At 49.9% G+C, this 24868-nt stretch overlaps 1 protein-coding gene across 2 annotated transcripts in view; it reads left to right on the top strand.

The window, feature by feature from the left end:
• The window catches only part of Homer2 (homer scaffold protein 2), a 48874-nt gene extending 32119 nt beyond the window's left edge, over positions 1–16755 (top strand). The window contains exons 3-9 of one of the 2 annotated variants that reach the window (XM_090321470.1): positions 3978–4109; positions 7768–7860; positions 9598–9737; positions 12265–12421; positions 13431–13541; positions 14456–14536; positions 16095–16755. In XM_090321470.1, the coding sequence (XP_090177596.1) occupies positions 3978–4109; positions 7768–7860; positions 9598–9737; positions 12265–12421; positions 13431–13541; positions 14456–14536; positions 16095–16283 (903 nt within the window). In that variant the 3' untranslated portion in view covers positions 16284–16755. The remainder of the gene's footprint in view (positions 1–3977; positions 4110–7767; positions 7861–9597; positions 9738–12264; positions 12422–13430; positions 13542–14455; positions 14537–16094) is intronic. The other variant, XM_090321469.1, reaches the window with a different exon arrangement.
• The last annotated feature ends 8113 nt before the right edge of the window (positions 16756–24868 follow it).

Raw genomic sequence — 24868 nt, 5'->3', positions numbered from 1 at the left:
CAGGCAGAAAACTCAGAAGACTTTCTCCAAAATAACCAGCAAAAAGCCAGGCTTGAGGTGTGGCTCAAGGGGGAAAAAACGCAAGTGTAAGGCACTGAGTTCTAACTGGTCCCTCTAATAAGAAAAAAAAAGTATGCATTGGAAACCTAGGCTAGGGATCATCACTGAAATTCAGCACCTCTGAATCTCTCTCTCTCTCTCTCTCTCTCTCTCTCTCTCTCTCTCTCTCTCTCTCTCTCTCTCACACACACACACACACACACGGCACTGAAATTCAGCACCTCTGAATCTCTCTCTTTCACACACACACATATATATACACACACACATATACACACACACATATATATATACACATATACACACATATACACACATACACACACATATACACACGCACATATACACATACATATACACACGTACACACATACACACACATACACACATATACACACATACACATACACACATATACACATACACATATACACACATATACACACAACCTACATACACACATATACATACATACACACATATACACACATACACACACAACACACACATATATACACACATACACGCACACACACACACACACACACACACACACATACACATACACACGGTCCCTGATGTCCCATGGTACCAGAGGACTGCAGAACAAGTGAATCATTTGATTACTATCTCTGAAACTCTGGGGTTGGAAAACTGGAGCACAGAGGACTAGAATGTGGTCCCAGCTCTCTCCATCCCTGCTTGACTGAGCTGCAAAAAGCAAACCAGCAGCCCAGATCAGGTGTCCCTGCAGATGGTGGGCATGGAGAAAGCAAGGCCCTCAGAGCAGGGGCAGCTGTTGCCACTGCCAGCGCTGCTGGCCTGCCCTCTCCTTACCTGATTGTCCCCGCCTCCCTGCTGTCGGAGTCCTCAGGTCACAGGCTCTCCTTCCTGTGGATGCAATAGGCCAGTCTTCAGAGCTGTCTGCTACATTCCTGGACTAGTGTCGCTGCCTGAGAGCGCTGCGGTAGCCCGGCCGCCGGGCTGAGTGTGTGGACTCGCCTAGCCCACCTTTCACATCAGAACGCCCTCCTCGAGTGAACGCGCTTGATTCCACTCCTATTCTGAAGTGAGATCAATTTAGCCTGTTGGATCCTGTCTTGCGCCTCACTTCTGTTACATGGGCCTGGCCCTGTCTCTGTTGGAGAAGCCACGTCTAATGTGTGACCTTGAGCTTCCGCTAGGTTCTGGTGGATCTGTGCTGGCTGGCAGAGGAAACTTTGCTCCTTCCAGGTGGAGCACAAGTGCTTCTGGAACAAGCTGCTGGTGTGGAAGGACTTGGGGGCTGTTTGAGCAAAGGTCACACAGACTCAGCTGCTGTGGAGATCGTGGGCAGCCCAGAGAACACGGGCTCTCCGGAACCCTGGGAGCTTTCGCAGCTGTTGTACCACACGGGCACTGGAAGCTTCCCTTCCCTGCCAAGCGTTGGCATGCCCGGCGGGGAGAGGGGTACGCCGAGGCCTCCCCTAGACTCCTGCCAGGCGTCTTCAGGCAGACCTGTTCTTCCCTCTTCCGACAGTGAGCCATGGTCCCATTGAGCCAGTGACAGGCTGAGGACACCGCTGGTGGGAGCACTGCCGGCTGTCCTCCAGCCCCCGGGACTGTGCAGTTCCCTGTGCTGGGGCTTCTGGGAGACTGAACTCTTTGGAGACATGGCTCATCACTGGCGTTTCAGCTCCATAGCAGAGAACACCAAGGAGGTAGAGGACAGTGAGATGGTGGTGGGACCCGGCCTGGCCACCTCCCCTGGACTGTGGCAGAGGTACTGAGTGCACAGTACCGTGGACCGTGGAGGGAGCACCCGTGTCTCCTCTGTTCACGGACACTGGGCAGATGAAGGCCACAGCAGAGCAGCCCCCAGTGCCAGCCTCTCAGAACACTGCAGAGAGCCACGCAGCTCCACGCCAGCAGCCGGATGATTCATGGCAAATTTTGGGGCAGAACAGCCAAGTTCATTATAAAGTCCATCTCCCCAGCATTTGTTACTCAAGCCACTCAGCACTTGAGTTCGTGTGGTGTTGGCAGTCCTCACGAGGAACGGCCGGTGCCTGCGGACAGGCGGTGCCTGGAACAGGTGCCTCCCGGGCGCTCTGACGACCCTGCTGCCCTTGGTCCTCAGTTATTTGTGGATCACAGGACACCTGCCAGGAAAGAGACCTAGCGGTCACCTCTGCCGCCTCGTGGTGGCAGTCCCGCGGACAGAAGCAGCCGAGGCCCAATCAGTTTGGTATTTTCTGGGAACACAAGTCTCCTCTCCCAGCCACGGTTGTGCTTTCCTCTTTGGAATAAAATAAATCTCCTTCTCTTATGAATTACCCGTCTGGAAAGTGCCGCCACACAGCAGATTTTCTTTTCATTTTTTTGTGTGTGTGCCAGTCCTGGGGCTTTCGCTGAGGGCCTGGGCACTGTTCTTGGGTTTTTTCAAGGTTAGAGACCCACCACTTGAGCCACAGCACCACTTCTGGCTTTTTCTCTCCATGTGGTACTGAGGAATGAGCCCAGGGCTTCAGGAATGCTAGGCGAGCTCTCTACCACCAGGCCACACTCCCGGCCCCCACGCCGCAGGTTTTCGGTGAGTGTTGTATTCTTCTCTCTTGTTGAAAAGGAGTTCATGTGCACCGACTGCATCCACCTGGGAAGTGGGTAAAGCCATTAGATGAAGCAGCATGGGAAATACCTTAGAAATACCAGCAGATGCCTTTGTCACCCTTCCAACGTGACGAGCGTGGGGATGGCCAGCGTGGACAATCTTGAATGCCATGCTCCATGCTCTGGTTAGCTTCTTTGCACTGCTGGAGAGAGAGGGGGAAGCAAGGCGAGGCATGGAACCTAGGGGTTTAGGTATAAGTCAAAGCCACAGCAAGGTTTAAAAAGAAGGGCATTTCTGGGGGAGGCTGGGTATTGGCCCTGATCATTGAGAGGTTGCCCGGTTGACTGCTAGGGCCCTGTGATTCAGCTCCCGGCCTGAACCTGCCCCAGCTCTTCCTTGGTTCCACCCTATCAGCTTTGGCTGGGGCTGAGCCGGAATCCCACCAGCCTCCAGCTTGTCAAAGCATTCTCCGAAGCTTGTGCTCTCGACATGGGCATTCCACCCACCACCATTTCTTGAATAGGTCTAGTGCCACGCACATCTCCTCACCACCCCTGTCTCTTTGGCTGACGTAGAGCAGGTGCCCGGGAAATGGGAGGTGAAGGAGTGATTGCAGCACTTGTTGGGTGTCATCCAGGTCATCGGCAGGCTCTCGTTCCCCTGGTCTTCTTGTTGGGTTGGCCAGTGGCAGCAGATCAGAGTGGATCCTTGTCCCCTGCCTCCCCACCCTGTGAGTTCACATGGGCCGACTGAGACCCTCAACGGAAGTCGCCTGCCCGCCCAGCTGACCCTCCTCCAGCGCCAGAGTCCTGCCTGTCCCTTCTTATTCCCAAGCCACCGGTGCTGCCAGAGGCCACAGCTCCTAAGCCGACCCTCACAGCTTCTTTGTACCCTGCTCTCACCAGTGTAATTAGTCTCTATTAATTAGCCCTCTGCAAATTATCCTGAGTAGAGTGCACCTTCTCATTCCTGTTGGGAAACAGCAGGCCTCAATTGCTGTGGAGATGTTGAGTGGTCTGAGCTAGACACTGGAGCTGCAGAGGAGTTAACAAAATCCCTGGTGCCGCCGTTCCACCCGGTTTGCTGTGCTTAGGAAAGACACTTACCCACCAATACCGTGTGAGACATTTAGACTAACAGTCATTGAAAGCATCTGAAATGGCCCCCTATGTGATTGGGTAGCAGACTCTGCAAGGGTATGCTAGAAAGACCACCGCACGTACAGGGAGGCACGCGCTGTGAAGCCCTGGCTTTGCTGGCAGAAGGTTTCGAGGAGCGGTGCGGCAATCCAGTATTTGCATTTCCACTCTGTGCTGTTTTCCTGCAGGTGGTCATAAACAGCACAATCACGCCGAACATGACTTTCACCAAAACATCACAGAAGTTCGGGCAGTGGGCCGACAGCAGAGCCAACACAGTGTTTGGTTTGGGGTTTTCCTCTGAGCAGCAGCTGACAAAGGTAGGTGGTCCTTTCCAAGGCACCGCTGGAGGGCCAGTTGTGAGGTGCCGCTCTCCTCAGGTCCCTCAGGGGGAGTCCTTGGTCAGCAGGATCCCTGGTCAGCTGTCCATCACACCCCTCTGGCCATACAGGTTCCCTGGAAAGGGGGTAGTTGGTCAAGGGAGGGAAACTAACTCCTAACAGGTGCTGCTGCAACAAGAGGAAGCAGCCAGGCCAGTTCTTCCTGTCCTGCTGCGCCTGTCCTGCTGCTGTGTGCCCCACAGGGCCAGGAACGCTGGGAGTGCTGGCTGGCAGGTGTGTCAGCTGGACGTTGAGTGCCCATGTCCCTGTGAGGGACAGCTGTTGGAGGGTTGTTACTGGAGCCTCCTTCTGAGGTCACGCCGGCGTTCTTGACTTTATCCTACGACCTGGGAAGAAGGAAGGGGGTCAGATCTGCAAACTAGGTAGATATTTGACCCTGGAGACAAGTCAGATTGGATTGCTGTACCTCAGGGCAGACCTCGTGAAGGGTGAGCTTGGTACGTGACGCGGGAGGCAGACTGGTGTGGTGGCTGGATGATGCTCTTTCCTGCAGTAGAGGCGGAGCAGGGGCTGCAAGGGCAGAGTCTACGGCGAGGGGGCACGTGTGATGTGACGAGAGGAGTGACACACAGACACAGAGCCCGTGGCTCAGTTCTTCGTGTCTCTGAGACCTGAGAGACATTGAGCTGTGCCTGCCTCCACGGCTGCCACTTCTGATTTTTCCCAGATGGCCTTTCCTTAAGGAGGAGCGTCCATCTTCCCGAGTCACTTGTTTCCAGCAGCCCCAGAGGCTCTGCTCTTTGACTGTGACCTGCAAGGAAGCTCCTAGATGTCCAGAATCCCTCGAGTCAGCTTCCCCCCTTTTCTGACGGGAGTGATTGGCCACACACTGACATGCGGATAAATTCCTGTGAACGGGAGCTGACAGTCCCTGCAAGTGGCAATTAGTGAGTAACAGAAGGAGCTAGGGCCTAAAGGGTTCCCGAGGAACGGGCTGAGAGACAGCTGTGTCTGAGGATTCCTGACTTCCCAGAGCCACCACCCCAGACCTGCACAGGGAGTCTGCAATCCAGTGCCTAGGCCAGCGAAAGAACCTCCCGTGTGGGTATTTTCATCCAGAAACACTTTATCTGCACTTCCTTCCCTAACCCCTGCAAAGAAAATGGAAGCCCTGGTCCTCATAGCTCTTACGATAACGACCACTTCACACGCCAAAACGCAGTGCAGGAAAACTTCTTCCTCTTCAGACCCTCTTCTGAAAGTACTAGGAGCTTTGCATTCCCAGAAGTAAACCAGGACTCGTTTTCTTGCCCCTGGAGAAGAGCGAATACCTCAGCCCAGCGAAGCATGTTGCAAAGGAATGTCTGTTATGATCCAAGGAAGGGTTTATGAAAGGGGACCGACGGGGAGGTGGGCCAGGTATGGAGTTAGATTTCCCCTCGCATCTGACCTCAAGTGTCCCCGTTCGTCCCAGTCACCACAGACTAGGGAGGCGCATCTCGACCTGGAGGGTTGCATGAGGGAGAGTCCTTCGGTGCCTCTCGTGACCTACCTTGCTGCTCGTATAGTTGGGGGCTAGGAAGGGAAGCACCTCTGTTTTCCTCCCATGATCCCTGGACTGCTTCCAGGTTTCCATTACTGTTGGTAATGCTAGGATCGCAACCATTATTCCAAGGCCCTTTTATTTCATATTTGCAATTATTTTCACAGAATGGCTTCCAGAAGCAGTATCAGTGAGTCAGTACATCGGAATGTTTTTCTTACCCATGATACATAATTCCAAATTGCCTCTCAGTGGGGCTGTACCAAAACAACACTACCAAGAAGGTATTGCCAATCCTGGGGTTGATAATTGTATTTAGCATTTGCTAATTTAGCAAGCAAAGAATGGAGCCTCATTATTTTGATTTGCATTTCCAGCAAGACTGAATAATCTTTTCTGTAAGTTGTTTAGTTGTTACATTTTTGTTCATGAATTTTGCTATTTATCTCTTAGGATTTTCATATTTTCCTTTTCATCTTGTACAAACCCTTTCATAAAAAAAATAATAGCCCTTTTTTTGTGCACCTAACCTAGCTACAGTTATTTTCCCTAAGTTATTTTTTCCTTTCTGAATTATTTTTTTTCCTTTTATACTCAAAACCTTTAAAACTGTTTTATAGTTCTGCCTGTCACTTTTGTGATTTCATTTTCCCCAGCTTTAGAGAAGTACCCTCCCACCCTCCAAGCAGACATTCAATAGAGGATCAGTTCTTTGGGGCCCTGCATTTCTTAGGATTTGACTTTTTCCCTCCCCCATGCTTCCTTTTTAGCTCATCGGTAGTTTGTCAACCTGCTAGTTTGTGATAAGCGTTTAAATTCCTCCCACCTAATTTACCAAAAGTTATATCAGTCATATGTTGAAAAGTCTTCCTTGATAATGAGCTAATTTTTGTCTTATCTGTTCATTCTGTTTGATCTTGTGTCTGTTAATAACACAGCTTTTTAAATGAGTATTTGTTAAAAAAAAAAATGTACTTGACAGGGCTTTTCCTGTTTTGCTACTTTTAAGATTATTTCCTGAAATGTTCTTTTTGATTCAATCATGTCTGCTTGTCAACAAAGTCCTCTAGGTAGACTGCGAGTTCCTTTGAGGATAGGAACCCCTTTCCCTTCTCACGTGGGGTGGGGATGGGGGAGGGGTGGGGGTGGGGACGTCAACCCATGGCTCCTCCGCTCACTGAGTAAACGTGGGGTGGGAGGAGGGCGGGTGTCCCGAGACCCAGGTCAGGAGAGCTGCCAGCAGCCCATTCAGGACGTGCAGTGTTTATGGACAGGGCCTTCGCCATCCCTGCTGAGCCTGGGGGTTTAAGCCACAGGGAACAAGACTTTCCTCTTGGCCGCTTTGGAGTAGTTGCTCGGAAGCTCCCGGCTACAGCTGCAACCGGGAAGGAACACGAAGGCTGACCCTTTCTGCTTCCTCCAGGCACAGTGTCCATTGTGCGTCAAGGTTTCCCGAAGCAGATCTCTGTTGTCCTCTTGTGCAGACACTCCACGCCTGTGCTCACCCAGAGCAAGTCCTCTGCCGAGCCCTCGGCGTCGTCTGGAGCCGGGCAGCCGTTGTGTCTCAGCATCTCTGTGCACCTCTCCTGTGCAGTGCAGTACCAGATAATGCATCTGCTCATTAAAGTCAGCTGCATGATTGCCCAGGATTTTAGAATTTTACTGGTTACAGAAATATTCAAACATTTTAAATCACCTAGATTTAAGTTATTAATCCTACCACGTTGCTTCATTCTCTCTTGTTGAACTGCTTAAAAGCAAATTATCTGATGATTAAGGGTGCAAGCAGAGATGGTTGTGTATCCTTAAGCTTTTTAAACCTGGAATGGTTCCCGCCCCTAAACTTTTTTTTGTTTCCTTTTTCATGATAGTAACTCAAAAGTGCTACTGGATCTCTTCAGTAGTTTGGGGCTTTTTCCATGGATTCCTTCTGCGGTGTGGCAGTCTTTCCTTCCTAGCTACTGTTAGCCTGCAGGTTTTACTAATTGGTTTGTTTTTAGTGCATCATCATCCAGCTCCCACCAGACACTAAACTGGTTTGTGTCTGCCCTTGGCCAGACCCCTGACCAACTTGTGTCTATTGTTTCTGCCCAGTTTGCAGAAAAATTCCAGGAGGTAAAAGAAGCTGCCAAACTCGCTAGAGACAAGTCCCAGGAGAAAACCGAGACCTCAAGTAATCACTCCCAAGTAAGTCGTTTGTCCCTGAGACAGTCTGTGTGTGAGCTATCAGTGATCAAGGCTCTTCGTTCCTCACCACGCTGTAAGGGAACAGGGGGTTTTGAAAGCTTTTTCAACGATTAGTTTGCTCCCAAGGAAGAGGATTTGACATGCCTTTGTGAAACTCCTGAACTTCTCCACATGTGGTACTGTATTTTTTTTTTTTTTTTTTTTGCCAGTCCTGGGCTTGAGCTCCGGGCCTGAGCACTGTCCTTGGACTTTCTCAAGGCTAGAGCTCTACCACTTGAGCCTCAGCACCACTTCCAGCTTTTTTCTATGTATGTGGTACCGAGGAATCGAACCCGGGTCTTCATGCATGTTAGGCAAGCACTTTAACCACTAGGCCAAACTCCCGGGCCGTGGTACTGTATTTTTGACAGAAAACAGTTAATGACATTAGCGGTTAATGACTTTCCTATTGTGCTGGTATCAGATCATAATCCTTGGATCTCAGCTTCCTGAGTAGGTAAAGATGACAGCTCCCAGGGGTCAGGTCTTTTTTTTAACCTGAACAATCAGAACTGTATATGAACCCGTACATGCTCATAGACCAGCTTTAACACTTAGAAATCGATGGCCAATTGTTTTACCTGTGCCTTCCACTTTGACCCCTTTCTTCAGGTTCAAATACTATCTTATTCCCACCATAAATATTTCAGTGTGTAACTCTAAAAGATAAGGACCCTTATAGAGTCCTTAGACTCTAGAAAGTATTGACATTTCATTTTTAGTATCTGCTGCAAATAATATTCCCTAGGCTTTTATTTGCATTTTACTTTTGTTTTGGGCACCTTTTCGCAACGCAGAATGCAAAGTCAAATTTATACACCAATTCCTTTGTGTCTCTTCCCTTGCCTTTTTGCTTATTGGAAGCTAAACGGGATCTCCCAAAGATCTCATCGGCCAGATGAGGTTTCAGCTCCTTATGTTTAGCTTACTGGAGAGCACATGTTAGAGCGTCAGGCATGGCTGAGTAGCCGCAAAGACAGCACATAAACATGACATAAACATGAACCATTCTGAACAAATTTAAGAAGCCAGGCAGAGGGGCCGGGAGTTTGGCCTGGTGGTAGAGTGCTTGCCTGGCATGCACGAAGACCCGGGTTCCATTCCTTGGTACCATATACATAGAAAAATCCAGAAGTGGTGCTGAAACTCAAGTGGTAAAGCTCTAGCCTTGAGAAAAATCCAAGGACAGTGCTCAGGCCCTGAGCTTAAGTCCAGGACTGGAAAAAAAAAAAAGCCAGGCAGAACTCTTTATGGACCTCCCATGGTCACGGGCAGCTTTAACAGTTGGTCAGCCAGGCAAAAAAATCTGTGAGCCTCTTATTCCACTAAAACTTCCAAAACAGGCTGGAAGTGGAGCTGTGGCTCACATAGGTAGAATGCTATCCTTGAGCATAAAGAAGTGCAGGGACAGTATCCCAGACCCTGAGTTCAAGCCCTGGGGCTGGCACATTTTCTTTTAATTAAAAGGTTTTGAGCAGCAGCCGTAGATGTTCCCTTATCAGTAAAACACCTACTTCATGAATTTGTGTAGACCCCCAGGACCTTTCCCCCGTGACTGAGTCTCTTATTGCCTTCTTGTTGGTCTTGGCAGCATCATAATTAAATGCATTGGTTTGTTCACACTCATAAATACAGTTTCTATTTTGCTGCCACTGTGAGTACAAGCAGTAACGTGTGCAGATAATTCACTTTGACCAGGAATCTGGGTGTGAAACCCCATCTTCTACTCAGGCATCCAGTGTCAACGGGACTGACGATGAGAAGGCCTCTCACGCGGGCACGGTGGAAACACACCTCAAGTCTGAGAACGACAAGCTGAAAATCGCTCTGACACAGAGGTGAGACTGGCTTACAAGCCAGGCCCCAGGTCTTCCGTGAGTTCTGCTTTTGAGCCTCTTGGACTGACACACGAGGGGTTTCAGAGAATGGGGAGAGACATCACAGGAGAACCAGCTGGCTTCCCAGCCCTCTCCGTCACACACTACTCACAGCACTGTGAGGCCTGGCAGTGCATGTGCAGGGGAGGTGTGGAGGTGTGTGAGTGTGACAAAGCACATGGGGTATCACTGTCAGAAAGAGCACATGAAAACCTATGAGGGCTGGGAGCGGGGCCTAGTGGTAGAGGGCTCACCTAGCACGCACAAAGACCTGGTTCAATTCCTCAGAACCACATACACAGAAAAGGCCGGAAGTGGTGCTGAGGGTCAAGTGGTAGAGCTCTAGCCTTGAGAAAGTCCAAGGACAGTGCTCAGGCCCTGAGCTCAAGCCCAGGACTGGCAAAAAAAAAAGAAAGAAGGAAGACAACCTGTGAAATTGAAGGATAATACAAAGTCACATAAGTCACTAACATTCGTATAAACAAATATATCACAGAAGATGTATATTTAGAGAAGATATATCTTTTATATTATGAACCGAAATCTTAAAATAGGAATAAACTTGACAAATGTATAAAATCTGTATGACATGAACTTTAAAATGAGTTTAAATATACATGATACATTGTTTTTTCTTTTAAGATATATGTGCTCACTGTATTTTAAATGTACGTTATAGGGAGCACATATTATATCGTGTAGGGCCTGGTCTCAGGACTTTACATTCCTAGTTGGATCTTTGCTCTATTACTTGGGCTCCAGCTCCACCCCCAGCTTTCTACGGATTAATTGGAGATAAGAGTCTCGTGGATGTTCACAGACTTTTCCTCCCAGGCTGGCTTTGAAGCACAATTCTCCCGAGTAGCTAGGATTGTAGAGAGCCATCCTATGTACAACCCCCACTGGATAGACAAGAAAACCGAATCCCAGCAGTGACTCCCTGCCCGAGGTCACATGGCTGACAGCAGATTTTTACTTTACTGCACACACGTGCCTTCCACGAACGGCTGCAGATTCTTTGCGGGGATATCTTGGCCAGTCCCATTCTACAGTGGAGGCAGCCAAGGCTGGCACCCACCACCCAGGGCCTGAGGTTCCGTTCCTGCGACCTGACCCAGGAACTCCCTCCACTGGCCTCTCGGCTCTCGGTCTTGGTCATTGAAAGACTGTGACCAGTCTTTCTCCCTGCTTGCCAGACAACTGGGGGCTGTTTTTAGATGTGTAAGTCACAGTGGGCCGCCCACCTCCCAAAATAAATGTTTCCAAATCCACATTTCATGAACACGTGAGTTACAGGAACAGGCTTGAAGCCACTTCCATAAGCCAGCTTCATTTCCCAGCTCAAATTCATTAGATAATACCGTCTTACTGTTTTTCCAGTCTGTGGCATTTGAAACTGAAAGCATGCATTTTCCAATCAATTCCTCGGTTCCCAAGGCCGTCCATCAGCAGAGATAATATGAATTATTCAGACATAGTTATACTTATTTAAAAAAAGAAACAAATCGAGGAGGCTTCAAAATATAGACTGTCCTCAGCCAGGCAGAAACTTTCTAATGGGTTTGTCACCTGCAGCTTTCTCTGCCCCATTGGTTCTGGTGGCTCCAGGGCCACGATGTGTGGGCTGTTAAGAGGAGGGAGGAGAGGATGGGAAGGGAACATGGCTGGGAAGAAGCAGCTTCCTGCTGCTGTCAGCTTTTTTTTTTTTTGGAGGGTCATGGGGGGCTTGAACTCAGCCTGGGCTTTGTCCCTGAGCTCTTCAGCTCATGGCTACCGCCCTACCCTTGAGCCAAGCCCCACTTCCAGTTTTCTGGTGGTTAATAGGAGATAAGAGTCTCAGGTGCTTTTGTACCCGGGCTGGCTTTGAACCTTGATCCTCAGATCTCAGCCTCCTGAGTAGCTAGGATGATAGACGTGAGCCACCACGCGCCCGGCTGCTTTCAGCTTCTTCCGGGAGACACAGGCAGAGGTGAAGGCACAGGTGTCCACACACCACGGGCCCCACTTAACCTGGGCAACAAGTCAGCCAGGGCTCAGAAGCCTGCAGCTGTCAGGGCCCACAGCCTCTGGGTTTGAGTCCATCCCATAAACCTCTGTGCCCAGACCTGCTCGTAGGGATTGATACCCAGTCAGTCTCCTGTGGCCCCAAGCCCCGGCCTCAAAGATCTAATTTCCCAGAGGGTCGGAAAAGGCCCCGGTTACAGCAGGGCCATTATCGGCCCAAAGCCAGGCAGTTTTGTGTCTTGTTTATTCACACGTGGGTCCCGGTTCTCTAGGGAGGCTTTTGTGGCTCTCCTGATACTCGCAAGGCCCCAGCATTTCGGAGCCCATCTTGGGGCTCACTTGAGGGAGGCACACGCGTGAACACGGTGGCTGGCCTCCTTTACTAGCCTGCCGTGCTGAGGGTGCCAGGCTCCCTGGTCAGCTCTCTGGTGATGCACATGCAGACCTCCCCTCCCCTGCCCTGCCGCTGACTGTCCCCGCACAGCGCTGCCAATGTGAAGAAGTGGGAGGTCGAGCTGCAGACCCTGCGAGAGAGCAACGCCCGGCTGACCACAGCCCTGCAGGAGTCGGAGGCCAGCGTGGAGCAGTGGAAGAGGCAGTTCTCCATCTGCAGAGACGAGAACGACCGGCTCCGAAGCAAGGTGGGCCGTGCCTGGGAGCAGTGGCCAGCCGGCCCGGGGCGCTGGGTGAGGGGGGCGGCCACCGGGGTCCTCTCGTCCCCGTGGGCAGGAGGAAGGCCTGCTGCCTCTCCTCTCGGTGTCCACCATCTCCCTTCCTCCTCGGGAGCAGTTGGCTGCCTGTCCCCACCCAGGTTTTGTCGCTCTTTTGTTAGAGAGCCGGGTGACCTGGGGTGGGCCAGGCCAGCCCTGGGTGCTTTGGGCTGCCTCCAAGTGTGCGGCCAGGGGTCCAGAGAAGGGAGAAGATAGATCCAGGAAGAGCCCTTGTTCAAAAGCCGACTGCTGTTCAAATCTCTTGCCCCTCCCTCCCTCTCTCTCTTCTTTTTCTCTCCCTCCCTTCCTCCCTTCTTCCTTCCTCTCTTCTCTCCTTCTCTTCCTTCCTCCTTTTCACTGGGCTGTGACCTCATGTGGTTTTTCCATCTGTGTTGAGTGCCGACCGCTGGGGCGCCAGGCCATTTGCTGACATTGCATGTTTCTGTCCGAGGCCTGGCAGGTCTACCCACCACAAGGGTCGATTGCCCTTTCTTTCTCTAAGCCGAGAGCTGAGCTCTGGCTCCTGGTTTGAAGCGAGGCATCCAGGCCAACAGCCCCATGGAGAGCTGCGTTCATAGCCACGAAAGAGATCGTGTAGTTTAAAAGAAGGCAGCCGGACGCCTATGGCTCCCACCTGTCATCCTAGCTGTGCAGGAGGCTGAGATCTGAGGATCAAGGTTCAAAGCCAGCCCAGGCAGGAGAGCCTGTGAGACCCTTATCTCTAAAAAACGACTCAGAAAAGCCAGAAGTGGTTCTGTGGCTCAAGTGGTAGAATACTAGTTTGGAGCAAAAGAATATCAGGGATCTCGTGTAGGACCCAGGACTGGCAGAGAGGGAGGGAGGGAGGGAGGACTGGAGGATTAAGAGGTAGCAGTGTTCTCTTGTTTAATGACAAAGGTAGTCCAGCTTCCCTGCCTTAATACGTGATGTTTTATTGAAGATTGATGAGCTAGAAGAACAGTGCAGCGAGCTCAACAGAGAGAAGGAGAAGAATACCCAGCTAAAGAGCAGAATCGAGGAGCTGGAGTCAGAACTCAGAGAGAAAGAGACGGTGAGTAACAGTGCACAGGGATCCCCTGGGCCTTTGGGGTGACCTCCACCCCAGGACATGGCAGGTGGCCTGTGGCGTGACCCTGGCCCCACAGCTGCCTGGGCAGCAGGACAGAATTGCAGCATGCTGCAGGGATGCATGGGTGCCTCTCCACTCAGGCCCAGGAGTGAGTCTGGCTTCACAGGACGCCTGGGTAACGCTTAGAGATTCTTTGGTCATCAGAATTGGGGTTCTGTTGTAAAGTAGTGCACCTAGAGCAGCCGCAGTGCTGCAGCCCCTCTGTGTTCTAGACGGGAGAACAATCCACATGTCATCATATTCAGGGGGTAGAGCACTTAAATCCACACACAGCAGAAACTGCAGGCCAGTTGCCAAGCCTCTGCAGGCCTCAATCTTCCCTTGCAAACAGTGCCCTTGCCTGCAGTGCCCGCAGACCTCATGTGGTTGGTCACAGGGCCCTTGGGACCACCTGATGCTTCTGTGTGGTGCCATCCGCATTCCTGTCCGGGCAGACAGGACATCTCCCAGCAGCGCCCCTTCTACGTATGTGGAGTGACACTCCTCAAGAACACATCGTTTCCTTCATTTGTTTTTTTATGGTACTCAGGATTGACCTCCGAGCTTCATGCTTTCTAGACAGGCCCTGTCACTTCAGTCACGCTGGCAACCCCTTTTGCCGTGGGCAGGGTCTTGTTTCATGCCCTGGCCAGCTTGTGCTTCCTCCTGTTCCAAGAACAAGTATGCACCTCTGTTCTCAGACATCGGTTAACAAGTTGTCCCACAAACTTTTCTTCTGTGACCAGCCTCAAACTCTAACCCCCTGCTCTCTGCCCTCTAAGTAGCCAGGGTTCCAGGCTTACTAAATCACATCTGATTTCCTCGTGTGTTCCTTTTCAAATCTCTGTCTCCCATAGGAGTTGAAAGATCTCCGGAAACAAAGTGAAATTATACCTCAGCTCATGTCAGAGTGTGAATATGTGTCTGAGAAGTTAGAGGTAAGGGGTGGGGGTGTCTGCCTTCGATCATGAGACAGCCATCTGTGTCTTGCTGGTTTCTGCTCTCCCTTACACTTTCTCACCTAATTATAAAAGGCCAGCAGTAACTGCATCCCACCCCTGCCCCTGGGCTAACTCGACAGTGCTGCTCTTCCTTTGGTTCTGCTGGTACAAAGAAGCCCCATGCATGGCTTTGGCTCTTCCATCCTCCTTCACCTCCCAGATCTCCTCACTCAGGCCCCTGTACAAACACAAAGAGTGTGTTCCTGAGTCATGTGTCTCCAGGACTGTACTGGTAAATGATTCCTGGGCACGTGTTCAAGAAAATCCCAATTTATACACACAAAATACTGCTGCATGTGACATAGAGGCTAAGGCTTTCTAAAGACTCAGCTGTCCTTTGATAGCTCCAGCCCTATGTACCATGAGCCTTGATTGGCTGTGCCCTGTGTACTGTGAGCCTTGATTGGCTGTAGGGGGAGCTTGTGCCCCGTGTACCGTGAGCTTTGATTGGCCTTGGGGGGGGGGGGAAGCTTGTACCCTGTGTACCATGAGCCTTGATTGGCTCTGGGATCTGGCTCTGCAGAATGTCTCTGGTGAGGGCATCTGATTGGCTCTAGGATCCGGCTCTGCAGAATGTCTCTGGTGAGGGCATCAGAGAGGGCCAGACTGCCTGTCCCTGAGTGGGACTGCTGACCACTCTGGGGCTGGGGCTAAAAATCCTGAGCCAGGATTTCAGGGCTTCTCTGCTGGACCCTTTGTGGTAACCCCTGGCCAGGACTCTGCATTCTGTGTTCCAAGGTGGGACTTGGGTTTTCTGGACTGGGATTGTCACCCACTGCCTCCCTTCTGACGCAGCGCTCACGGGCTGGGATCCAGTCGAGACCCACATGTGCGATGGTGACTGATTGGTCTGTCTCTAGCGGCGTCAGTGGTTGGCTCTGCTCCACTTCTTTTCCTTCTAAACTTCAAATGGTTGTTCAAGGGAGTTACAACTTAATATGCCATCCATGTGTCCAGGGCTTCTGTTTTCTTTTTTGCCAGTCCTGGGGTTTGACCTTAGGCCTGGGCACTGTCCTTGGACACTTTTGGCTCAAGCTCTGTCACTTGAGCCACAGTGCCACTTCCTGCTTTTTCTGTGTGTGTGGTACTGAGGGATGGAACCCGGGTCTTTGTGCCTGCTAGGCTAGCCCTCCACCGCTAGGCGGCACTCCGGGTGTCCAGTGCCTTCCTCTCTCTCTTGCGTTCTCGCTCTCTCGCTCTCTCTCGCTCTCTTGCCAGTCCTAGGCCTTGAACTCAGGGCCTGAGCACAGTCCTTGGACTTTCTCAAGGCTAGAGCTCTACCACTTGAGCCACAGCACCATTTCTGGCTTTTTTCTATGTATGTGGTTCCGAGGAATTGAACCCGGGTCTTCGTGCATGCTAGGCAAGCACTCTATCACTAGGCCACACTCCCAGCCCCTGTCCAGTGCCTCTTGACCAGAGTCGCCCCTTCCATCTTCCTCTCCTCCCACCTGTCCCTTCCCCACGCTCATCTCGTATTTCCTGTGTTCTGAAGGCAGCAGAGAGGGACAATCAAAACCTGGAAGACAAGGTGCGGTCTCTAAAGACTGACGTCGAGGAGAGCAAATACAGACAGCGTCACCTGAAGGGGGAGCTGAAGAGCTTCCTGGAGGTGCTGGATGGAAAGATCGACGACCTCCACGACTTCCGCAGGGAACTCTCCAAGCTGGGCACCGACAACTAGGCCCCTGCTCCCCGGATCAGACGTGAGTCCCAAGCGAGGGTGGCACAACACTGGCCCAGGACATCCTCCGGTTTGCATTGTCTCTGTAAATTCAGGTGCAGTTTGTTGTGTTTCCAAACCAGTTGTGCCGTCCACCCACTCCTCTCCAGCATAGAAATCTCTTGCTTCTCTGGCCTTGTGAGGTTGTGGACAACTGGAAGACGCTGACTCAGGAATCTAGAACTAGTCTACCTTACAGCCAGGGCAGGGATGTTTGTATCTTCCTTAAGGGCTGTTGCAACCCGATGAACTGGAGGAAAAAATATTTTCTAATCCAAATATTAATATCCTGTGTACAGCAGGCATTGTGTTCCTTTTATTAATAGCCTCGCTCAATCAAGGAGGGGATGGAAACTGCCACTTCTGACAGGAAACACGGGGGGCTTTCAGGTGACCTCTTAGCAGAGACCCTGGGAGAGGGGAAGTCAGCAGCTGTGCCCAGTTCTCCTGTTGTGTGGTTGCAACAACGCTCCTCTTCCCGGTTTGTTTGGGAACAGCAGGCAGCGGGGCGCCTAGCACAGTGCCCGGCAGACGGTGCTCACTTCAACCGAGACATAGAAGCATTTCAGTCACTCATCCTCAGCAGGTCCGGGGCGCTCTGGAGTGAGTCACCGTCTCCTTTGTGCTGGGACGTTTCCAGGAGTGGAGGTGACGAGCGGTGGTCACACGCAGAGCTGGCTCCGACGGCTCTGGGGTAGGGCGGGTGGTAATGGGGACATAGGGGCTGGTCTGAGGCTGCCCAGGAATCCTCTGAAGGGCCTTTGGCCTGTGTCCACCTTCAGGCAGGGCCCTTGCCTGAGGGGCCCAGGACACTGGCTGTCCATGGCATAGAGGCTGGTTAGGACTTAGGAGCAAGGCTGGCGTGCGTGGATAGACCTGAACACTCAAGTCAGAAGCCCCCAGGCCCCAGAGTCACTCAACAGGTGGGCCTTGGCCTCCTCAGGTCCTGCGGTGGCAAGGGTAGAGCCTGTCTGCTGCCTCCAGGGCAAGGGGAAGCTTTGCCCTGCCATCTGCACTGAGAACCCCTGGGAAGGGCAGGGACTGTGGCGCCTGAGCCTGGCTCTCCTGCTCTTGTTGAGATGTAGATGTCTCTTTGAACAAGGAGGCCTTTTTTTTAAGGCTAGAGCTCTACCACTTGAGCCTCAGCATCACTTCCGGCTTTTTTCTATATATGTGGTACCGAGGAATGGAACCCGGGTCTTTGTGCATGCTAGGCAAGCACTTTAACCACTAGGCCAAACTCCTGGCCCCCTTTTTTAAATTATTCTTTTTTGCCAGTCCTGGGTCTTGAACTCAGGGCCTGAGCACTGTCCTCGGGCTTTCTCAAGGCTAGAGCTCTACCACTGCAGCCACAGCACCACTTCCAGCCTTTTCTGTGTATGTGGTACTGAGGAATGGAGCCTGGGTCTTCGTGCATGCTAGGTGAGCCCTCTACTGCTAGGCCAGGAGGCCTTCTTTTATAGGCAAGGAAACACTGGTGGGGGCCCTGCAGCTGGAGGAAATGCCAAGTGTGGTCAGCCCTGTGGCCATCCGGCTGCAGTGTGGCTGCCCTGGCCTTTCCCACAGCTCTCCGCGGGTGGCTGCCGTTCCCTACTGGCTGGGCCTGGAGACCATGGCCCCAGCACAGAGGAAAGGGAAGTTTTCCCAAGCCCGGCGCAGTAGAGCCCGGACCGCGGGCGACTGCTGCCTCGTGGACAGGTTGACCGTCCGTTCTGGTACTCGGGGCATCCTGGCGAAAGGAGGAGAGCTGCCGAGGACACTTGTGCATTCCGCAGCAGTGACGTGAGACGACGCTGCCAGTGACGTGTGGAAAGGGCTGAAGTGTCACCCGTGGGCCCTCGACCCTGCACAGCACACGGCTGCAGGAGCACAGTACCCACGGGCACCGAGCTTTCCTTTGTGTCTTTTCTCTAGTGTTTCTTCTTGTGCGTCTTTTAAGCAAAGTAAGGCTCGGGAGCAAGGTAGACGACAGTCAGTGGTAGGCTGGGCTCCCACGGCCTCTGACACTGGGCGTGGCAGGGGACTGAGCTGGGTTTTCCTGGAGTGGGACATCCAGCCCCGCTGTGCTGCCTGGATGTGCAGAGCCCGTTTCAGCGGGGCTTTCTGGTTCTGATCTCAGAGGCTGGCTAGCGAGGGCCCAGCGACACCAAGGCAATCTCTGCACTCTTCCTTTTTTTTTTTTTTGGTCAGTCCAGGAGCTTGAACTCAGGGCCTGGGTGCCGTCTGAGCTCTTTTGCTCAAGACTAGCACTCTACCACTTTGAGCCACAGTGCCACTTCTGGGTTTTGTGTGGTTTGTTGGGGATAAGAGCCTCACGTGGACTTTTCTACCTGGGCAGAGCCTGGACCCTCAGATCTCAGTCTCTTGAGTACAGGCGTGAGCCACCATCACTCTCAAGCCATATAACCATTCGTTTTTGTTTAGACCCAGCTGGATCCCCTAAGCAGGGACTGGAGAGGAGGCGCCTTCCAGTGTCTAGGGCATGGAAAGCCACTAGTCAAGAGGCAGGCCCAGAGCTGGAAGAGGACTCAGTACACACAGACCTTGGTCCAGTGTGGTTCAAGAGTGTCACTGCCCCTGGGCCACTGCATTAAATCACAACCTGCTGAGCGGACCAGGCAAAGATAGTCGTCTTACTTTTGCAGGAAGCAGAGCCAAGAGGAAGTGGTGTGGCCAGCAGATCAGGCTCCACGCAGGGCTCCCGGGCCCCTGGCCCCAGGACTCCCGCCTGAGCCAGACCACTGTCCTCTCCTCCTAGAAACACATTGCAGTTACACTGCTTCCTGTGTGTGCACAGCCTGCCCATCCTGAAAGGGAAGCCAGGGCCGATTTGGGTGTGAGTCAACCCGGGGTGTGGCAGGGACCTTAAAGCAGAACCTGCTTTGCCCAGGTGCAGCCATGATACAACAGGGCAGACGCTGGAAAGAGGCCAGCCTTCCAGAGGGGCCAGCATTGCTCTGCTGGTGAGTCTACAAGGGTCTCCTCTAACATCCATCTTTCTAAGTTACCAACCTTCTGTTCTCTGGGACACTCATCGAATTTTGTGTCTTAGTGTGTGTCTGTGGAGGGGGTATGGGGTCCCTGAGCTCTTTCACTCAAGGCTAGCACTCTACCACGTTGAGCCACAGCTCCACTTTTGGAGTTCTGGGGATTAATTGGAAATAGGCGTTCCATAGACTTTTCCTGCCTGGGCCAGGTCTCAGCTTCCTGAGTAGCTAAAATTACAGACTTGAGCCAGCAGCACCCGGCTCAACCATTGAATTTTAAATTACTTGCAATATAAGCTGGAGTCTTGCAGCTCAGTGTCTCTATACATATACATATATGTGTGTGTGTATATTTATATATATACATATTTCTAAGTGACAATCAACAAGGAAAGAGTGGATAGTGGGAGTGGTAGAGAATTCTAGACACAATGTGTAGTATCTACATGTATTTTCTATACACCTATCTCCCCTGAAACACAGGCCTGCTCAGAGGTGGCTGGATGAAATGTTTGTGTGAACTCAGGATTCGTGTGTGTGCGTGTGTGTGCACGCATGTATGTGAGGGGAGATAGCAAGAGGAAGAAACAGGAAGAGTTTTCAGTTAAAAAAAAGTGTCCCCTCAGCGTCTCTCTGTAGCCGATTCTGGCGGTGGTGGAATGTCCTGGAGTCCGTCCGTTCACGAGCGGAGGACTCTGTGGTGCTCAGTCCCTCTGCCGGCGCGGAGCTCTCAGCCGCCAGCCTTCCGGGCTCGCAGGACCTGTGCACCAGACGGGAGCCAGGCAGGGGAGCCCAGACTCATGTAGGACTGAGTTGCCTTCCCCGCGCTCCCGTGCACTTCACACAGGAAGCCCCAGCTTCGTGGAGAGTGGAATCTCCTGGTGGGACAGCAAGAAGCCGTTTACGATGTGAAAGTTCAGGGCTGAGTGCAGGGTCCCCCAGTTCCTCCGTTTATTTAGATGCTTTCTTGTGGCACTTAGGAGAGACATTCTTTTCAAAGAAAAAAAATCATCTGCTATTAGGCCATCTGATGATAACCGCTTTTTTCTGTGCATCTGCATTTGCCTTATGTTGTCTGTGAAGTGCAGTCATACTATGTGCACTGTTCTCTAGCATGCTTTTATCCCTCCGTTGTCACCAGACCTCTGTCTCAGCCCGGGACTCCCGCTTTCCACGTGGAGGTAGGTTATGCCTTGGATACGGAGACTGCCCCAGTCTTCAGGTTGTCGGGACAGAATAAAATTCTTCTGACATCTTTGTCAACTTTCAGGATATCTACTTAGCTTTCTGAAATTACTCTTGCTGGCTCCAGCGCCCTTCTTACAGGCAGCCACGTTCTCCCTTCCCAGCCTCTTGGTTGTTGTTCAGGGACCTCAGGTCCCACTTGAGCCTGAAGGCTCCACTGCTCTGCCTTGGCCCGGCCGGCACGTGGCAGTGTCTTTGTGGCAGAGCTTGTGTTAGCCTCTACCCTTCCCCACAGCCCACACCAACGCCAGGGAGGACAAGCCTGGCTTCTACGCTGTTACTGCAGCAGTGTCTGCTGTCACCGTTCTAATAATAATAAAAAAAACCGAGCAGGTGCTGGGGCCCACACCTGTGATCCTAGCCGCTCAGGCGGCTGCCATCTGAGGACCACGGTTTGCCAGCCCCGGCAGGAAGGCCAGGAGAATCTTATCTCTAACCACCAAAGAAGCTGTGGTAAAGTGGTAGAGTGCTAGCCTTGAGCCAAAAACGCCTCGGGACAGTGCCCAGGCCATGAGTTCCAACTCTAGGATGGCTTCCACAAAGCCACGCTCACACCATGTCCACTTTTAAGATTTCTAGTACACAGTCTCCTGTTGCCTTTCAGAAAGAACGCTCAGATGTTACCCCCGGTATCCACGCGCCAGGGAGATGGGATCTAAATGATAAAACGTTAAAATATGAGTCTCATTAGGAAAAATAGTACCCAACTAGGGTTTTTTTTTCTGGTTTTCACCTATGTACATTCATATCCTCTGGCTAGTTTTCTATAAGATGTCCACTGGTCTCATTTATTTCTTTAAAAATTGCATATATATCCTTTCTTTTTTAGTATCTAGGCATGTAAAACATTTCTTAGTCAAATTCATCATTCCCTTTTATAGTTACTGCCTTTCCTGTCATTTTAATAAAGGTCTTTCTAATTCTAATTTCATGGCTGTGCAAATATTCATCAGCATTTTCCCCTTGTCTATTTATTGTTCTGATTTGCAATTTATTTTCTCATCTCAAGTTCCACTTTTCCTGTACACCCAGTCCTTGTGTCCCTGTGTGCCTCTGTGGCCCATTTCGGTGTTCCAGCCAGGGTCACTTAGAGTGAATGTCCTTACTCCTGATACTTCAAAAAAAAAATTCCCAGTGTTTTTTGCATATCCGTAACTCCAGAAGAAATCGGGATCCTTTTGTAATGTTTTAAGACAATTGGAAATTGAATTATATAAAATGTGTATATTTGATAGAGTTAACATCTTTATAATCATTTCTCTTTCAGCAAATTCATAATGTTTAATTTTATGTCCCTCGGCCTTTTTCTAATAAGGGTAATTTTTTAGTTGCTACGTTTTGTATATTAGTGTGTTAGGTGCATCTCTTCTTTTTTTTATTTTTAATGAAAGTTAAGTCTGCTGATTTTTCTAATTTAAGATGATACATTTAAAAAGCTTTTGTTAAGTTAAACACGAAAAAAACAAGGCAGGGAGCTTGGTGGCTCACTTGTAATCCCAGGTACTTAGGAAACAGAGGTAAGCAAAGCTTGAGACGCTGTCTTGAACAAGAAGCTAACACAAAAAGGCCTGGGGTGTGCCCAGGTGGTGATAGAGCACCCCCGAACAGCGTTCAAACTCAGTAATGCCAAAAAAGGGGGGGGACAACAAAAAGGGGTGGGGGCATGGCTCGGTAGAGTGCGAGCCAGTGTCAAGTGCTGAGTTTGAATCCTAGTCTTAGACCTTAAAAAAAAATAGAAAATGAAAGTTCCTCCGTAATTAACATGCCTCTGCCCCCAAATATTCAACCATTTGTGCATATTCATATTCCTCAATGCTTCCTTTTGCTGGCCTGATACTGATCCTCTGCTTGCATTCTTCACTTGGCAATAGACCTTGGACATCTCCCTGTGTCAGTGTCACTCTACCTCATTCCTAAGGGGGTGGGGGGCTCGGGAGTGCTTGGTTACATTTATTTAACCTGACAATTGGTTATTTTGTAACTAGCCAGTTACTGAATTCTTTTCATTCTAGTAGTCTTACTACTTTTAGGTAAGTAGGTAAATTTTATCTCCGTGTCTTAATCATCTTATTTTACTTCCTTGTCTCGTACCAATACTGACCAGTACTTTTACATAATGTTAATACATATATAATTGTGCAGGTATTGTACTTGCTTCCTTATATGTTTTCCCCTTAGAACATCTCTAGCAGTTTTCAAAAGGAATAAATATGACTCTTGTGATAAGATACTATTATGATTAAGTGAGGCCCTTCTAATTTGCTAAACGTTTTCTCAGTATTGGATGCTGGGATTTTAGTAACTGACTTTTTTTACATCTGTCAAGCAGATCAAATGTTTTTTTCTCCTTATGACTTAAGAGGAATTATTTTACTAAATTTGCTAGTGTTATCCCTCTCTGTGTTTCTACAAGATGTAACTTGACACTTCAGTGTTAACAGTGGTTGTCTGTAGTTGGTTCACCTATGATAGGCTTTCATTTTGTTTCTTATCTGCATTTTATGCTTTGCCTACAAAATCGTGTACCATTTGTGTAATAAATTAAGAGCTTTATGATGAGAAAACATTTTTTGGATTTGGCCTGCTTGTTTTATTTTGAAACTCATATCTTAATAAGAAGATATTGCTGGGTTTTTTCCCTTAGGTGTCTTTATGTTAACTTCCTTTTTTAAAAAAGAGAGAGAGAACCTAGGAAGCTGTCTGTATCTTTTCTATATCCTAGAATACTTTAGTAATTTTTAGAATTTCTTGCTCTTTGAAGTTTTTATAAAATGTGTAAACTGTCCAAATCTAGTGCCTTTTTTTAAGGAAATAATCCTTTGATAATTTTCCTGTTTTTTCCATGCTCACTGGTGTCTTCAGACTTTATTCCTGCTCACTAGCTTTTGGGCAATTAAATTTTCCTAAATTATTTTATTAATTTATTAAATTTGTTAGCATGAAATTATATTCTTTCTTGTTCAGTTCCACCTCTGCTCTTTTTTATTCTGATTAGTCTTTCCAGAAACTGGTCTTTGTATTAGTCTTTTCAAAGAACCAACCCATAAGACTTATTAAATTTATTGTTTTACCACGATGTTTGTGTTCTTAATTTTATTCTTTCACCTTTTCAAGCTAAATGCCATTTCAGCCTTTTCTTGCTTAATAAAAGACACTGGCGTTGTAAGGCTATCAAATTTTCCTCTGAGTATATCTTTGTCTCTAATTTTTATATGGAAACAAATGTGTATAATTTTGGAATTTAGTTTACTAGTTATTTAAATTATATTTTTAGGTATCTAGTGTGATATTTGATGTTGCTTTTAATATTTATTACAGTCTTCCTGATTCATTGTCTGCTGTCAAGGAGGATAAGGCCTGTACAATTTTTGGAGTTTACTCATATTCTTTTAGGACCTATCAAGTTTTTTATGTTACTATCCCCTGGAAACTAGAGAAAGTATATTCCCTACAAGGAATAAAATTCAGTCTAATTCTACCTTATTTAAAGTGTCTAACAGTACAGCCTTTAACGTCTGTTTTCTTGATCCCACTGCTACTGTTGGTTTCTCTTGTGTATCTGACAGCCTTTGTTTTTTGTTTGATGTGGTTTGGCAAATGATCCTTCTGTACGTAAGGGAAAGTGGTTTTCCTTTAAACACCGACAGACCTCTGTGGGTTTCGTCTGGTTTTTGTTGTATTGGGGCTGTATATGTAGAAATACATGGTTCAGAAAATTGTTTGTGTCTGTTTTTAAGCTGACCAAAAGCTTCCGGAAGCCTTTTGTGCCTTGACAAGGTGTTTTCCCCACGTAAGCTGGCACCCTCCAAGGCCTCCATGGCCTGGACCTGCTTCTCTCTCCACTGCCTGAGAGGCCCCAAGTTCCTTACCTTTCCCAGCAGTTTTTCTCAGCTGGAGAGGCACTCCTCTCCTATAAGGACTCCCTCTTCCCCACCTCTCTCTTCTTCCTCCTCTCCCTCCCTCCCTCCCCCTCTTTTTCTTCCTCGCCTCCCTCTCTTCCCCGCAGTACTGGTATTTGAACCCAGGGCCCTGCACTTGGTTGCTGGCATGGTGGCTCTGGAGCATCACCTCCCGCCCTGCAGGCTGGCCCTCGGTGAGAATCGGTACCAGGTGCCTGGCTACTGGGGAAGCAGCTCATCTTAAATGCTCCCCCTACCGCTCCCCCTACCGGAAGCGCTTTCTGCAGAGCCTCTCAGGAGCTGTTCACAAGGCGGGTGTGCCAGGCGTGGGCCACACGCGGGAGGTGAGAAGCCCAGCCTTCCTTCATTCGCTACCAGGCTCCTACAATGTGACCACAGCTATGGCGTTCACTTG

This window comes from Megascapheus bottae, chromosome 30, assembly GCF_031878675.1.
Source record: "Megascapheus bottae isolate mThoBot1 chromosome 30, mThoBot2.hap1, whole genome shotgun sequence".
Taxonomy (NCBI): Eukaryota; Metazoa; Chordata; class Mammalia; order Rodentia; family Geomyidae; genus Megascapheus; species Megascapheus bottae.
The sequence above is the reverse complement of the archived record's forward strand: the minus strand, read 5'-3'. Positions and strand labels throughout refer to the sequence as shown.